This window comes from Poeciliopsis prolifica, unplaced genomic scaffold, assembly GCF_027474105.1.
Source record: "Poeciliopsis prolifica strain line A6 unplaced genomic scaffold, Auburn_PproV2 SCAFFOLD026, whole genome shotgun sequence".
Classification (NCBI taxonomy): Eukaryota; Metazoa; Chordata; class Actinopteri; order Cyprinodontiformes; family Poeciliidae; genus Poeciliopsis; species Poeciliopsis prolifica.
This window is the reverse complement of record NW_026562401.1, coordinates 6,511,524-6,529,350: the sequence shown is the minus strand read 5'-3', so window position 1 is coordinate 6,529,350 and position 17,827 is coordinate 6,511,524. Positions and strand designations below refer to the sequence as shown.

Genomic DNA, 17,827 nt, shown 5'->3' with positions numbered 1-17,827 from the left:
ACCTGCTTTATGGCATAACGCAGTCATCCAACATTTGGCGCAATCAAAGGGTAAGACTGACAAAAATAAACTGGTAGAAAAAATTAATCTATACAAGTGGAGGAAGCACGTTTTCCTGTTCATACCTAAAGTAAAATAAAAATCTTTCTGAAAACTATGAGTATCTATCATTGAAAGATCAAGATAACTAAAACAACCATAAGCATGTGATGTCCATAACTTTGTTTTTTCTCTAAACCAGCTTTTGTTGATTCTGGCCTTGAGAGCTCGTTTGTTTCCACACCAATTGTTTCCAAAAAGCCTGTAAGCCTGCCAGGATGTCCTGACATCCTTCTTAAGATGTTGACTTCTGAGGAGAGGTTAAGTTTCAAACCTTTGGCCTTAATTCAGATCCATTTTGTTTGGCACAATGTGTGACCTCTCCTCCCACAGCAGCTTCTTTGTAGCCATCAAGGAACTGACTGCTACAATTCGTCTCAAGATAAAAAAAAATGTGCCTTGGCTTTCCAAAACAACCACACAGAGACATTTCTTAAAAGAAAGTTATGCTAAAAGTTTATAGGCAGCTACAATTTATCATAGAATCAAACACTTGGTGTCTATATTTAGTATGAATCCAGATTACTTGGTCTGAATGCAACAACAAGATATGGACCTTAAGCAGCTCTAATTTAATCTGTCATCAGATTTGCCTGGGGCTGTAATTTACAGAGAAGTTGATTACTTACTCTGGAGACCATGACACTTTTCCAAGCAGACAAACAGCTCAACAGAAAATTTGGCATTTAAAAAATAAAAACAGAGAGAGAAAGAGAAAATACTGTTCACTTTAAAATAAACTTGTTTTTTTATTTACACCACTTTAGTTTAACATCAAATGACAAGGAATACGCTACCCGTTGCATGATTAGTGCATACAATTTCCAGTGTTAATAACTTTCCCAATGTAATCATAACTAACATGCATTAAAGCTTCACCCTCATTAATCAGCTATTCTCAATCTTAATCCAGATTTAAGATTGAGAATAGCTAAAACTATAATTGTGAGACCTTCAGTTGAGTTTTTTTCTTCACGTTTTTACATATCAAATTAAAATTCCTCACGGCAGCTATTTGACCGAAGTCAAGTAAAATCTCGACTTTGCTCATTTTTCAACTGTACCGCCATGTCTTTTAATCACATTTTAAACAAAAGCCAAACTCCCCTGTTGACTCATTCTCTTTCAATTTAAATCAAATCTAATTTTTCCAAGGCTGTCAAAGCATTTGAACATTTTACAAGTAAAATCTAATTCTGCACTAGCATACAGTTTCAGCGAGTGCATGGCTGTGTGATGATAAGCTGTATGATGTGTGATATCTCAAGCTACAAGACTGACTGTGCTGACCTGCATTTGATAAGAAATAAGACACAGAAGGCAGCTGCACTGCAGGACTCTGGCTCCAATCTGTCGACCGGAACGTTACTTCATCAGTGGTTGGAGCAGAAAGAAGATCAAAAATAGAAATAAGTTATTTTTCCTGAAGCACTCTTAGCATGTCAACTGTCTCAAAGAAGAAAGAAAAAACCCTATTAGTAGCTTTACAGATCACAACCGATCTGATAACTGGGAAATTGGTACCCATTTTCTAGAATCTGAAAAGAACTAAATGAGTTTTCTATATTGCATTAAAAAAAATAAAATCATCGAATCCTACATGCAGTGTTTTAACTACGATATCATAGGAAATACTGCATCATATTTAAGGTCAATTAACCCCAGTGTCACTGATAATCATTCTTACAAAGATTACACTTGGCAAATGAATAGGATGGCAAAATTACACAATTCCTAAAAATCAACTGCTGGGCACAAAGGCCAGCATGCATTAGCTTTGATGGCTTCTGAGATAACCAGCTCCAAAGTATGATGGCTTCTGAAGATGCGTGGAGGGGCCTGAGAGACTATAAGCATTAGCAGATCGTGGACAGACTCCCTCCTTCGCTGTGCATATTAATTCTGCTAATGCAACTCCGCTCGGCTTGTCGCACCTTGACATTGCATAATTATGCCATCTTCAAGGGACAAGCTTTTTAAAGGGCAGGCGTGTAAGCGCAGCAGAGTGCCTCTGTCGATGGGGATGTTTGAAAATGCCAATACATGTCTGAAGAAAGCTTTACTCTTAGCAGATGGAAGAGCTTTCAGGCTGGAAATGGAAAAAAACCCTGTTAGATCTGAAAAGCCCTGCAAGGCATCTTCATAAAGCTGGCAAGGCTTCCACGGAGGAACCTTTTCACAGTAACGAAGCAGCCAATTCTGTAAGTATTATCCTGAGTGACAAGAGCGTCAATCAAACGCCCGGAGCATCTCACCCGTGGCCTCCCGTCATCTATCAATCCATCCTGACAGGCCCATACCTCCATCTCTCACTGGGTAAATAAACAAGATCAAAAGGGACAAATGGTGCAAAGAGCGGAGTGGAACTGAAGGTGGGGCATTTAAAGTGGATAAACTCAAGGTGTAGCTGCAGAGACAAAGGTCTTCATGGCCTTCAGTGCTTTGGATTGAACACTGGTCTCCATCTGAGGCAGAGGAGTTCAAGTATGTAGAATATTGTTCAAGAGCATCGGAAGATTGATTGATCAGAGTTTCATCTGTTCCAGATTGTCATAGTGGAGAAAGAGCTGGACCATAACCAAATCTATTCAACAAACCTCAAACAAACAAGATCTGTGCAAGGAGGCTGACATGAGCTTCCTTCCTATTGGGGCTGGGGTCAGCCTTCGATATAAAGAGGTTGACAAAGTTGGACAACTGCTCCTCCACAGTGAAAGGAGTTAATCGGTCTGCTCAGACATGCTCTTAGCCAACAAAGAAACAGACCCATAACGTTCCTGACCCAAAGTCCATTTGGGAAAGGACAATACATCCAGTGAAGTCAAATACTATAATTTCCCAAGTTGTCCCATCCACATGGAGACAATTTTAGGTACATCCGCAGAAGGTTTTGTCTCATTGGCCTGAAACAACCATTTTTGAAACAGGGTCGTTTTTTAAGCAACGCATCGTAGCTCCATCTCTATCACTCAAGAACCTCAATCAATCAAACATGCCATTGTTCTGTGTTTTTAATGTCACTTTGTGATGGTGTTAGAGCGCCACCAACAGGCCTGGCATACCTACTAAAGCATTTTCTGTGCTACTGGATCCTGCACATCCAGTGCACAGTAATTTTTTCTTTACATAAAAAAATAATTGTGCTCAGTTATTCTTGAGATGAGCAAAAACAAAACAAACTAGAGGAATGGTAGACGAATGGATCAGAGTAGAGATAGATTGGTGGATGGACAAACTGACACATAGGTTGACGGACATCGGGAGAAATGGTCAAACGGGCAGATGGAGGGATCATTTGAATGGGTGGCAGATTGATCAATATCCAAATAAATGGTTAAGTTGAGTGATGGATTGACAGATGACTTTGAAAACTGAATGGAGGAACAAATCGATGAATGATATTCAGACCGATAAATTATTCAGAGTAAATGGGTGGAGTACTTTAGACCGATGAATGGACACGCCAACTATACACAGATGACTGATAAATGGATCAATCTTTTGTTTTAAAAAGAAAATAAGACAATTGTTGGTTGGAGTAGCTTATTTATAAAAAGTCAGACATTCCCATGTCGACTATAAGAGGAAATAAAAGGATTTTTTTTTAAATCTGAGCTAACCTCAATGTCCAGAGACATTAGGTACACAGGACAAGTCAGTTTCAAGGAGACGAAGAAAAACTGATGCATGCAGTGTGAAAAAGGAGGAGGTGTAAGAGAGAGGCAGGAAGCAAAGACACAATGGGGTGAGGTGATGAAGAGAGGGAAAAGGAGGAAGAGTCATCTCAAAGGAATGAGGGGAGGGAAGATAAATTGGAAGAGAGGGAACCAGACTGGCACAGGGACGGCAGCCAAAAGAGCGGACAGACAACAAGGAGGTTTTGGGGAGGATAATGGGAAAAATGTCTACGGAGACATTAATAATCTATGCCAGATAAAGGATTTCAGTGTCAAAAGCAAAGTGTAAGATGTTGCAAGGATGAAGCAGAAAATCAGCTAGAAAAGTTAGAAGTTGGTAGATGGAGCCTGAGGGACTTCTATTTAAAACCAGAACAATTGTGTTAGTTTACATGAGCATAGAAGTCACATCCTTTCCTCACCTCTCTCCTCCCCCCACCCCTTTTTACTGTCCTCAGGCTGTATCTATTTAAATGTGTATTTAGGCGGCGAGTGCCACTGCTCTAATCACGGCTGGCATCGCAGCACATTCCCTCCACGCTACCCTCACCTCCCTTCCAGCAATCAGACTTCTTCTGAAACTCCACACTCATGCATTGCGCCCTGTGTGACTGTAACGCTGGAGAAAAATTCATGAATCACTAGAGCACGAATCAGCCACAGGGTTTTTTGCAAGAAAAGAAAAAAAAATGGGAAGAAGGGTAAAGGACAGCGGGTAAAGTGTTTCTTTTACAAAGCAGTAACATTGAGGAGATAGCTCAGCAACCCCAGGGTATTAGCAGACACATACTCGAGCTTTGTATGTCAATCCAAAGATACTTCTTTTCCTCTACTGTTTACTTTGTAGGTAGAAAAGTTTTAAGAAACTCCATGGCACAAAAATAAATATTTATGCGACTTCTGCAGACAGTAAATATCTAATTTTCAGCACCAAAAAATGCACTATGGTGGGGTAAAGAAAGCACAAAAGCTCCATCAGCCTCCGTCTCCAATCATCTCTTGTTACTCAGCCACTTTTCCCTCAGGGTTCCTTCTCAAAGACAGATCAGTGTGTTGTTACAGGTGTGGTGTGGAGCAGAGGGAGCGGAAGGGAATGGAGGACAATAGATGTCTTTTTCAGGGGCTGTACTCGAGTCACCTTGATTAGAGAGTATAGAAAGCAAAAACAATTTGCAGAGAAGAGGAAAGCTTGACCAAGGACAATGGTGCTTCTGTTTTGCCTTACGAGTGTCGCGTCATGTCTTGCAGCAGGCAAAAAGAATTAAATACTATAAAGTTGTGAAAGTACTTTACTCCCTTATAGGATCGACTTACTGTTTAAATGTATTGATTCTGGTTTTGAGACCTCTGACCCAGAGCAATGTACTGTTTAATAGTACATCGCATTTTCCCTATGAATTGACCAAACATAATATTTTATATATTTAGGCCTATTAGATCTGTACTATCCGTTATAGTAATAGTTTTAGCCTAAACGTTCGCATCTTAATTGTTTTTCTTAATCACAACATAAGATACAAAAATATCACTGCAGTTGTTCACCCTGCCAAGAGTGAGAGATGATGACTGTTTAAAGGATTTGTTTTATTTTCTGTTGACTAAACTATACCATGTTATCTATAAGGTCAGTTTTAGAACCGCCCTCAGGAAGCCAACCGCTACTAATGTTAGACTTAGAGTTACTATTAGCACTGCCACATCTTTTTATCCAATATTCAAAAGGAATCTAATAGCATTAACACCGTCTTTAACATTAGAGTTAGCATACTGATGTTGGTCTCTGTATTAATATTATATAAAAATTTTAAAAAATCCACAATTACAATGCTAACATACCTCAGAAGTAAAGTAATAAAAAACAGATTTTATAAGCAGTTTAATGTTAGTGTTAGCCTGGATTATTAATTTTAGCAATATAAGCTTTTGCATTGGCAGTCTTGGTGTTTCTATTGTAATTTTTATTGCAACAGATTTCTACTAATATTCACAATGTTTTAAAGATATAAATAAGCACAAACACTTAATGTGCACTACTGAGGACACAAAAACTGATCTGGTGTTATCTCAAAAGTTGTTCCAACATTACCAATTATATTTCTTTGCGAGAGAAAACGTATAAATGAAAACAGTAAATGTTGATCATGTACATTTTATTTGTTCTTGTACTGTGATAACTTAGGAGTACTTAGTCATCTCAACATGTAAAACTGAAAGCATTTCTGCTAGGGTTGTTAAATCCTGAATGACCATATTTGGTTTGTTTTGGCAAAGCAATCCATGATGGTGATATCAAAGCTGTAAACACAGCATTATGTGTCACCAGTAGGGAAAACCCGCCTCAAAACTAATGCTACAAGACGAGGAAATGACTTGTTTATTCATTTGAATCAGCACAATTAGAGCTGTGCTGTTAAATATGGCCCAAACGTGAAGTACAGAAGGATAGTGTCTGACAAACCAATCACTTTACTTCACCAATTGAGAGGAGGAAAAAAAAAAAAACTAGTTTAGACATAATTGTACCAGGTCAAGGAATTAACTTCATATTTTATTATCAAGTTGATTAGGAATTGTCACCACAACTTTTTGTTTTCCTTGGGTAAAAATATGCCCTGATGAGGTTTCTCTTTTCCACAGTTTCAAAACAGGAAAGACTAAAGAACATGCCTTTCAACCAAGGAAGACGTGAGCCAGTCTAAGTCAGGAAATGACTACGAGAGGATCACTATTTACATGAAGTCAGGTTGTCGTGCAGTATGACTTCCCCGTTAGTAACTCTTCAAAACGGAAAAAATAAGGAAGAACATCCCTTAAATTAAGCAGAATTCAACTATTCTTGCCTTATCTATTCAAGAGCAATGATGGACATGGATCAGAGTTTATCTCACCGGCAGCTAGTGAGGACAAGTTGAGAAAAAAGAAAATAATCTAAGCTTGCTAGCAGGGAACAGCAGCAAACATTTCATACTGAGATCATACCACAGTAATAAAAAGTGGCTTTATTCAAAGACTTTTAATACATTTTTACCAATGAATGTGGAAAACATAGTAAAATATAGTTGTAAAGATGAATGTAGATTTATTATTCCTTTCACTTTTTATTATCTCTCACCACAAAAGCTTCACAAGCTCTTTTCTGTTACAGTCCTTGTCAGCATTGCTGTTCACAGCAGGAATTAACTTTCACATGCAATTCCCGTTTCACCTTCAGAGTTAGATTCTTGTTAGATGAGTCAAGCTACTGGTTCAGCCACAGCCTGCAGTGGAAGAGCAGTGTGTGAATACGTCCAGCAGCAGGGGAGTGGACATCGTCAGCCTGATCCCAATACTGCGCGACAGGTTAGGTTTGCTGAAACTAAATAAATCCTGCTCTGCTTCCATTTTCCTTTTCTCTTCCCCCACTTTCTCTGCACATTATATCACTTGACTTTATTCCGTCACTTGAGTTTTCATTTCTCAAATGTTGCAGCCATTAAATCAATCCCACATCCTTAAGTGTTGCGTGCAAACACGTGAAGTGCGTGTTCCAGTTGCACTCGTGTGCAGGAGGGGGTTGAAGTGGTGGATGTCGATCAGCAGGCTGAACCGTACGACAAAGGGAGCAAGCGAGACAGAGTGGAGGAGTCCAACGCTGTCAAAACAAGTTAACCTTTAAAAAAAAAAAGAAAAAAAAGCCCACCAAGTCAGAGCAGGAGGAGGTGTTTCTGTACATTAGGAAAGAAATAGAAAAAGGACAAGCATACAACACTGATTGATGAGGAGAGGAAAAAAGAAACAAAACCTCGTTAGGAAGGTACAGATGCCTGCAACACCCGTCTGTAGGGAGGCTGGAGGCTGTTGAGGAGGCATTAACAACAGAAAGACAAAGAGAAAATGAGAGTAGGAGCCTGAAAGTAGCAAAGGCAGTTTGAATGGGCTTAAAGAGAAACTCTGGGACTGATATAGGTGGAAGAGACAACTGGGGAATTGGATAGTGGGACAGGGAGAAGAGGAAAGCTTCAGAGGAGAGGGAGATGGAGGGACGGAGAGTTACAGACATACCAATTACAGAGGCAGAACGAGGACTGAAAAGCAAAGAGAAGAGGCAGAACAAAAAAATAAGATACAGCCGTTTACTGAGCAGATGGATCAATTATGTGAACCAAATTAGAAAGAAGAGGAAGTTGGAGCATTGCAAGAGCACGTAAACAGAGGGAAAAAAGAAAAGCAGAAGTAAGGAAGGAATAAATTAAGATGAAGCACAAGCTAAGACACAAATGTGACCGAGGGGAGAGTGGCAGAAGGGAACAAGTGGCCCATTAGTGAGCAGGCAATCAGTCGAGCAAATGAGACAAATCACTTCAACGGAGAGGAACCTTCCCCTCCCCAAACAAACCCGGACACAAAATGTTGACAAAACACAGGGCTGATAACCGAATAAAACCTGCTGCCTGCGTTTGACCTTAATGGGCTGTTGGGGATTTAAACGGTGCTGCCAGTGAAGGCTCCAGGGACTAATGATGACTCTGCGACTTGTTTATCAGCTTCACAGCAGATTTTCAAACCAACAAGTTTCACAGAGACCATCAGCGCTAAGGCTAAACTGTGGAATCATAGCAGCACTGCTCAGCTTGTGAAATGCAAGAACACTCCCTACATGCCTTCGTGATAAATTAAACCTGTTGTGCAATTGTGTAGTCAGGTTTCTTATCTCAGATATCTGAGGCTTATACATCACTAGAGTGTAACTTTAGCTGAATGGTCAAATCGAGTCCTGGGATAACAAGAAAAACAAACCTCACCGAAACCCGTCGGTGCGAACAAAGGTCAAGGAAACTTGCACATTTTCCAGCTTCAAGTAACATTTTCACTTTGACATGTTAATGCAAATCTTTAAGGTAACTTGAGTTCATATTCTAACATTGTTTTGGGCTTAGTTTCCAAACATTTAACATCATTTAACCTCAGCTAAATGATGATGATGTGTTTCAGTTACCAAATAAAAAATGGAAACATCACACATGGATATTTCTTATAAAATATATAAAGAGCACATTTACATAAATATTATCAGCTAAAGTTCCGATTTCAAACTGATTTTGTACAGAAATCAGCTGGATGTCGTCGTCTCATTTTGTCAAGGTCACAATGTGTTTCTTCTTCACTTTGAGATAAACAGATTCTTTCACAGCAGAGTCAGTTTCATTATGTCAACACAAAGTTTCAGGTTATTGTTTCTGCGACGACAATTTCATAATTTAACAAACCATTATCACCATTGTCATGTCAACCCTGTTAAAATATTTAATCCTTTTTTTTTTCTTTAAATGGTTTCATTACATAATTATTCTGAGATAATGATGCACTGAGAGTGTTCACTGCATTTAAATATCTTGAGATAATCTTGAGCTTCGTTTTATAGTAAAATCAGTTTCATAATTTCATTTCTTCAAGATTTTTTGTATATTCAATCTTGATTTATCACAGTATTTCAATATCTCATATTCCTTTTCATGCAAGGAAAGTTTTATTATCTCAACATAAGGTCTCACACTTTATGGGGAAAAAAGTCATTTTTACTATCTTGGAATAATGGCAATTTTATGTAGATATGCGAATAAAGCAAAATCTTGAGCTGTTAAACTTACATTTTTTCCATCCAGCTTATTTTGTCAGTGCTGCGTAAGATTTCTGAGCCAATTCATTATAAAGATAAAACCCCAGATTAATTTTACTGTAATAACATTTAGTTGAAATTCTCTAAAAAATGGGTTAATTCATTTCAACCGCATAATCCTGGCTGTAATCTATTACGATGTTGACTCAAACATCATAAATACTTGTCATTGAGGACATCATTGTTCTATAAATCAATTTTCTATCATTTAAACAGGAGCGGGTGTGTTTATGTTTAATGTCGGTAACATAAAACCTGTGTTTTATTTAAAGTCATATTGAGAATTTCACTCCAGCTAATGCCTCATCATGAATGGTGAGCCAACTCTGTGGAAAGCATCAATGACTCATTTTTACACGGTAAGCCACGTGTTGCATAAAACTAGTTCCTCAAAAAAATGACTAAATTATTTTCAACCCATTCAGAGATTATCACAAATTAAATCAATGCAGGTACCAGATTTAGGCTTCTTATTTATACTCTTTTTTTTTTTTTTTTAATGACTTCAGTTTTAAAGATAAGCAAATTTTTTAGTTTGGGATGAAAAAAATCTAATCTTAATTTTTCCCTACATTTGTCTAGACTTGGAGAATGCAGAAAGCAGATTGCTCACTTCCATGTTTTTTAAGACTGTGTGGGAAACATGGAGTTTTTTTTATTATTTTTTTTTTTAAAGGGGCACAGGGCTCAGTTTCCAGCTCCTTGAGCCCTGACAAGACCTGTCTCACCAAATTCAATTTCCTCCTGTAGCCAACCTGTCCAATACCCCAGATAAGTGTGAATTGGACATGACCTTGTCAAAGTCGGGTGTGAAGGAGATGCGGTGTAGCTGTGTTTGCCTGCATCTACGGTGCCATGCAAAGGCGTGTCGACAGGTAACGCAAAGGAGCAAAAACGTGTGAAAAGAGCCACAGGAGCTGGAGGTGATGCCAAAAATGGCTGCACGTTTTCACAAACCGTGAGGGCAAAGAGGATGCAGGGAGGGATTAACAGAGGAGGAGGCAAATAGAGATGTTTCATGCTGCCGTCATGAGCCCTAAATGTTTTCAATATCACATAAGGGCACTGCATCATCCACCATTCAATATCGGATCGATAAGGCAAACCACCTTCCACCTCGCAAACTACATTTAGATACATTAAGGTGACTGCTAATGAGCAGATGTGTGCATGTGTGTGTGCAGAGACAAGTCGGCGAGGACACGGCCAAGGGCCTCTGCGCTTATAGCTGAATAAAGATCTGCTGAGTGCTCTGAAGGGAGGATTTTACAACTAAAAGAATGTGACAAAGACAGAAAGAAGAAGAAGAAAGATGACAGAAAGAGGCTAAATGCCAGGTTACAATCATAAGAAAAGAAAGGTTACAACAAGCAGTTCTTTACCGTCTCCGTAAAAGGCTCTTTGGCAATTAAATATGTGTCTGAAGCTTTAAGAGTGGGAGAAAACGAGGAGTGGGGATGTGCGACCAAATTACAAATGAGCAGATAATTCCTGGCCTGCTCGGTTCACTCCCTCCATTCAGTTCTCTGAAAACCCCTTCTTGCCTTTCCACAGTGAGGAACTTGTAAATGTCGACATCCTCAACCCCACCCCATCCCAAGACACCCACCCACCCACTGCCGATTCCCCTCAGTGGTTTCACTGCAGCAGAGGTCACAGAGACACCAATCTCTCCAAGTCTAGTTAATTAAGAGGATTTTATTTTAAAGAGTTTGGCCGCCTTTCAATGGATCTTCAATTGAAAATTAGCGCTCATTCCCCACATTGGCTGAGCTGGAATGGCTTCGACCCACGTCTGACCAAATTCCATTTAGGGTTAGCTAGCAAGACACATGCAGTTAGGGAAAATGCAGACTTGGCAGAAGGATTCTCGACTAATGGTCTGGAAATGTCTCAGTACTGAATAAAATAAAAAACGGCCACATGCATAATAGCGCCACAAAGATAAGCTCTGGCATGCTGCACTAGCAAATATTGCAGTCTTAAAACTCTCCATTATCTGCAAACATGTGGGTGGTTAGAGTACATTATAGAACAGTCTTTTGCAGTCAGCCTCCATCAGTGTGCGAGCGCACAGATTTGGTGGCGATCGCCGTTTAACCCCAAATCTCTGCCAAGAGACGCATCGACCCGAGCGCAGTTGCATTTTTTGGAAAGCCCTCAGCCGCCCCATCCATATTAATAACATTTGGCAATCATTCCAGGAGGAGAATATCTGTTCATTTTTCTTTTTTTAATCAGATGGGACCGGCTCCAGCGGTCAGGGAACCCGGGGAGTCGAACACAAACATCCCAGAGGGGGGCTCTCAGTGTGACCTCAACACAGGTCAGCATGTAAATACAGGCAGGGTGGAAAAGGAGGCAGCAGGGGGGTGCTGATAAAGAAACAGTCTCCAGCTTGAGCTCCACTGTAGCAGGAAAGCCACTTTAATAAGCGAAGTTACAAAGACCTACTTTAAGAATCAGTTGAATGAGCAGATCTAATGATGTACTCTCTAAAACGAAGCGCACATTCACCATCATCCCGTGATGCGACACCACCTCTCCATTACTGGAATGCCAGGCGACTTGCAGCATGGCCTCAGGTTACTGCCCTTGTTCACCACCAGCTGCATGTGCAACTGTGTGTGCATGAATTGCATTTGTGCTCGAGTACGCGGCCCAAAATGCAAAAAGACGCAGTGACTCGTGCTCATCGACGCTCCAGCTTCAGATCCATCCACCCAGTCTCTAATAATATCTGCCAAGTCAACAATAAACTTGATGGATTGCTTGTGTTTCAACCCACTGGCACTGTTTACAGAGCAGAGTAACCACAATTAATTTATGGAAATATCTATATCTCTGTAGTTCTGCAACTTGCTGAGTATCAACAATAATTTAAACATATAAAAAGGCTTTTAGCATTTAAAAGGTCTGCTAATAAAAGTTTTTCAAGACTTCAGCAACACCTAATTGGCAAAGGACGCATTTGTGTGTAAAGTGGTGACCGTAGATTGATTTAATTTTTTGAATTAAATATGTGAAGACCATCCAAAACACTGTCTGCTCAATATTTCCTCAAAGTTCAGCTATTCCATAATCACTAGGAGTCGTTTGAGGTTCAGTTAAGTAAATATTAGTATTGGCCCCCACACAGTCACACAGACTGACGCTGACAAAAGCTCACTCACATCTCCATTAAACCATAAACTCCCACACCTTTCATCTCTGAATCAACAGACTCTTAATCGTGGTCATAAGATGAAGCAGAAGGTCACCAAAGTGTCATTTTAACAGTAAAACTCCTTTAATACCTGAACGTGTGTAGTGGGGTGTTGCGTCCTGAACGAGCCTTTCTTATAACACATGTTTGGACACACACTCCCGACCTTTTCAGAATCCTTCTGACATTTACACACCCTGTGCAGAGAGGGATCGGACGGCTCATTTCCATAATGATAGAACTGAAATGTGACAGCCATTAACGCTAAAAACCAAACCAAGACCCCTCAGGGACTAATGAGACACTAAGGACTTTTTTTTAAAGCAGGCAAAAGAAAAATAAGCTCCTTCCGTGATCCATCAATTAGATTCCTCATAATGGACAGAGTACAGTGGTCCTTCTCTGCTGTGATGATGAATGGTCCTAGTCTTGGCAGGACTGCACTGTTCTCACCATGTAGAGGGAAGTAGTTAGACCTAATAGTTTGAGCTATTGCACACAAATGAGTGCCAAAAGAAATGGAGTGTGTTCACGTGTGTGGGAGGGCACATTATGCTGAAATACCTTGAAATGCTTGGAAATCCAGATCATTCGTAAATACAATATCAGTGAGTTTGATTTTTCAATGGGAAAAAAAATGAAACATTTGAGCAAGGACAATAAATCCAAGTCCAAGGTGAGGTCACATGTGGTTTATTTTTCCTGCCCGTCTGCGGTGTGTGTTGTTCCTGTCATAAACAGGCCAGCCTTGAGTCCAGAGAGAAGAGCAGGGAGGGGCCGAGTGGGTTATTTGAATGACCCAATGACTACCGTCTCTCAGACAAAAGCACTGGACAGGAAAGGACTGAAGATAAAGAGGCGGGAGAGAAGACGAGAACAAGGCCCCTATGTGCTCAACAGCAGCGGCGGGGGGAAGGGGAGAGCGGGTTTGGCGGGAGAGAGAGGGTGGTTTCAAAAGGAGGGTGGGGGTCTCCTGTCTTAATCGGTTTCTGCCTGTTGAGTTTTCCGGCCAATCCACAAACTCGGCCTCTGGAACGCAAAGCAGCGCAACAGGGGGGCAAAAAACCCACCTGCTTCCTCAAAACTGATGAGGGGTCATTAGGAGCCAGCCTGCATATGAGGGCGCTCTGCAGCAGGTACGCAATGCAAAAACAATTATCATGAATAAAATATAAAAGAGAAAAAAAAAAAAAAACTCTCCACCCTCAACATGCCCGTCGGTTTCTCAGGCAGCTCGACAGACCGTCCAGACATCCCTCCTGCACACATTCAGCTTACTCAGCCATAAAGACAATGCTACCATGGCGTCACCCACAAGCCCACCCTTCTTCCAATAAAAACATCGCCATGGTAATGGGGCAAGCTTTTCTGACCCACATCTATGATTCCTCCCAATGTTTGGGACGAAGGGGGAGGCAGTGGGCATTGCACAGTGATTTCAGAGCTTAAACTGGAAGCCCACCTGCTTGATTTGATTAAAATATACGTCCCACAATCATATAAACAGACGTACAGAAGCCAACCTTAATTAAAGACCTATAAGCTCCATATTGAATTTTTCATTAGAATCTGAGCCATATTAAACCACAAGCTTGATTAAATAACTTCCCTCACTTGCAGATTTAAGGTGGAAGTAAGTGGTTACTGTAAAATCCTGTGCAGAAAAGGGGAAGGAAAAAAATGCAACGCAGGCTAACAAAGTTTTTTTTTATTTCCGCAGTTGTTGGAATTTAAGTTGCATAGCTTCACTGTAAAATATAAAAGGAGGCAAGAGGTTCACATAGAGGCAGTAGAAAAAGAAGAAACTAAAAACAGTCCCAGCAGAGCCCAGCATTCTTCTGTGCTCATAAATATGTAAAACCTTTTGTGTCGTATTTCCCCATTTTTCTCCCTTCCTCTAAGAGCACTTCATGAGTTGTTAAATAAAATTGGACCAAGCAGGTCCACAGCACGAATACCTAAATAAATAAAAATAAAAAAGTCATGGTGCTCATGAATCCTGATTAAAAAACAACACCCATAATCAACCACACGGCAGTCTACCCCTGAAACACAAAAACCTCAGTAGCTGTGCCAGGATGTGAGATCCAGTCCTACATTCTTGCCCCAATTACATCACAAAACAAATAGATGGCCTCGCAAAGCAAAGAAAAAAAAAGCATGAACTGGTTTAATGCCACACACAAATATGCTAATGAAACTACATACCAGGAATACCACCCCACAAAACCTTCCACAGAATCTTAGAGTAGTAAATATTAGCCATTAATTATTTAGATAAAAATTTCATACTCAGTTGTTAATTTAATGCTCAATAATGGTTGAATTCAAACATTAAACCCTAAAAGTTTGTATTCAAATTTTACATATTCAAAGGTATTCATATAGATTGTATTGTGAATAACTATATTTGTGTAGCATACAGTTTGTGTTTTATCAGTCCACACTCCAAACCAGTTGGAGAAAAAGATGTTTCAAGATTCGCTGCTGCCAACTGGTGCTTTTCACATGATATTTATTGACTTTTCAAACTCCTTCTGCGACTTTTTTTCAGAACAGTGACTAGTGGCAGATCTTGCAACTTTTCCTGTGTTATTGGAGATTACATGACAGTAACGATCACATTGTATTTACAGGCAGATGTGAGTGTTGGCATGAACCAAACTCAAAAACACTTAAAGACGGTCACTCTGACAGCTGCTTCATGTAATGTAGGTCCAGGCAAACTCTTTGGATCATCAAGTCAAAGTCTGTCTGCAGCTCTAAACAGCTACAAATAAGCATTCCTATCCTTTGCACCTACTGCCTGGAATCGACATGACCAAATATGCAGATTGAGCAATTAAGTCATGTAATAACTTGTAGGAATTTTTAGCACCCAAACAGCTACTTTCCTCCCAGTGTCTGTGTAGCTCCAGTTTCAACTGGTTTACTGGTGGGGCTAAGGTTGCTAGCGAGCTAACTCATTAACTTTTGTAGAACCTGCCAAAGAGCTTCAAATGCTTTTCAACAAAGAGGAAATTTAACATTTTCCCCGATGACCAGAGCCAAGTGTGTAAAGAGTTTGAAACCAGCTTTAATTAGTTGCCAATTGAACTAATGCTAACATCAAACATGTTAGCAAGGTAAGGCAATTGTTGTCATACGATTATTACATCTTTGCAGTGACTGAAAAAGATTTACTTCTCATCTTGTTGGTGATGAAGTTGTAAACATTTCACTTCGGTCAAAGTGTTATTTTCACCTTGATTACTTCTTGAAGCAAAGGGCCTAGCAGAGGCGCCCATATTGGAGCGCATCCTCTGCAATCAAACTTGTTTGTACACACCAACAACAAATCTGAGCTGCAGGTTTTGAATATTAAGCAAGATGATCCTAGACTGATAAAAATTTAATGACCTAAATAGTGGAATGTTTTGTAACATTGGGAAAAAATATTTGATGATCCAGAGAGTCATCCTCACAACGCAGTAATACAACAACAAAGTATCTTCAAACAGATTTGCTGAAAACCAAACTGCTACAAGACATCCTTCCTGCCCAAAGCGCCAACCATCTGCAATGTCTCTTTGAAGAAACTTGGATAATGAGAACTACCACAATATCAAGCTTCCCAAGTATTGATACATTATATAATCCAGGAAGTGAACTGTTCACATTGTGGATATTTTGTACATTTTTCCTTCTGATTTTAAGGTTTAAGTCATTATGCAACAGAATAGTTATAAGAAACTAGTTTAACTTAAGTACATGTAGTTCAGAAATAATTATAATTCCCCAAATTTCTTAAGTCTGATATAAAATGTGGCCAGAATGAAATAAATGTGCTTCATTTTAACTCAGAAATATTGCTTGAAATCTAACAGGAGGGTTTACCAGTGTAGCTGTGGGCTACCTGAGCTCAAGAGTGGAAAACACCTGAATTATTAATATAACAGGAGCGGCCCCGTCACTTTAAAGTAATAGTTACTCATTTACATTCACGTCCTCCCTCCCACACACATCTCAGTGATACTGCTGATGACCTGCTATATAAAATCTAACCCGGGATTGAAACGATTTGTCGTCAAGTTTCAGCCGCAACTCCCCTCCATGTTCAATTTGGAGCTCGTCTCCAGTCCATTTTCACTCTACTGAACTGTAACTAATAAATGATAATGCGCAGCGCGGAGGGGCAGAGCAGCAACCCGGGAGAGGAGCCGGGAAGATGGAGCGCACAGTCCGAACACCTGTTTCACAGGAAAGCCACACCTTACAGGAAACTCAACATGGCGTTGCGTCGCCACCGAAACTCAGGTCAAAGACCAGTCACCGAAAACTCGGGAACAACCAGGAAGTGCGGCTGTTGACTGAAACTGACGTAGTTTATTTTTAACAAGCAACTTTCCGGGAATAAAAAGTAACGAAAAAGACAAATGAATAAAATGAAAAGAAAAAAAAAATCACAAAGCTTGGAAATCGCCCGTTTCCACCCGGGCAGGTGGTTTGCATGATGTAGGCGACATACTTGAAAAGCAAAAATCTTTCTGTTTTTAAATGTTTAGTTTCTTACCGTGTCGGAGGAGGAGCGACGCCGCAAACAAGAGCAGCCCGAGCAGTTTTGCGGGCACATTTCGGGCGTCATGCCTCGCCATGACGATCCTCTGCAGAAGCTCGCGGTCTCTCCGGAATAAATTCAAAACAGCCGCAACACCTTCAGAAAACACCGAGTGTCGATGTAAAGTCTTGGTCAAATAACAAAAAAAAATGAAATAAAACTTTTAATTAGATGGCAGTCGTCTGGAGAGACTCCCCGTTTCTCTGGGCTGAAATTATTATTTTTTAAAAATCCTTGTGAGTTCGTCACAGGTGAATATTTCCCCTAACAGCAGCAGCTGGTGCCCGGGATGTAATGAGCTGCTTCTTCTTCGCGTCTCCTCTCCCGCAACTAGTCCAGAGCTCACCGCGGAGTGCGCGTGTACGTGGGACTGACTGGGTGATGTCATCAGAGAGGCGTCACAGACAGACATCGGTCCCAAAAAAGAAAAAAAAAAAAAAAAGGTCCCAGTGACCGCAGGATCAAATTCAGAAGGGACGCGCAGGGGGAACTTGTTGAAATTGCCACAAGCAGCGTTTCTGCCCCCCCCTCCCTAAACTTGGATGTCACGGCTTCCACCTGCACTGGCACCTAAACTGATCAGCAGGTGTTCA

General features: G+C 40.3%; 1 protein-coding gene across 2 annotated transcripts in view; it reads right to left on the bottom strand.

Moving 5' to 3' along the window:
• LOC129371063 (nectin-2-like) overlaps nt 1-17,587 on the bottom strand; it is a 112,581-nt gene extending 94,994 nt beyond the window's left edge. The window contains exon 1 of one of the 2 annotated variants that reach the window (XM_055047423.1): nt 17,190-17,587. In XM_055047423.1, the coding sequence (XP_054903398.1) occupies nt 17,190-17,271 (82 nt within the window). In that variant the 5' untranslated portion in view covers nt 17,272-17,587. The remainder of the gene's footprint in view (nt 1-17,189) is intronic. The other variant, XM_055047424.1, reaches the window with a different exon arrangement.
• Between the last annotated feature and the right edge of the window lie 240 nt (nt 17,588-17,827).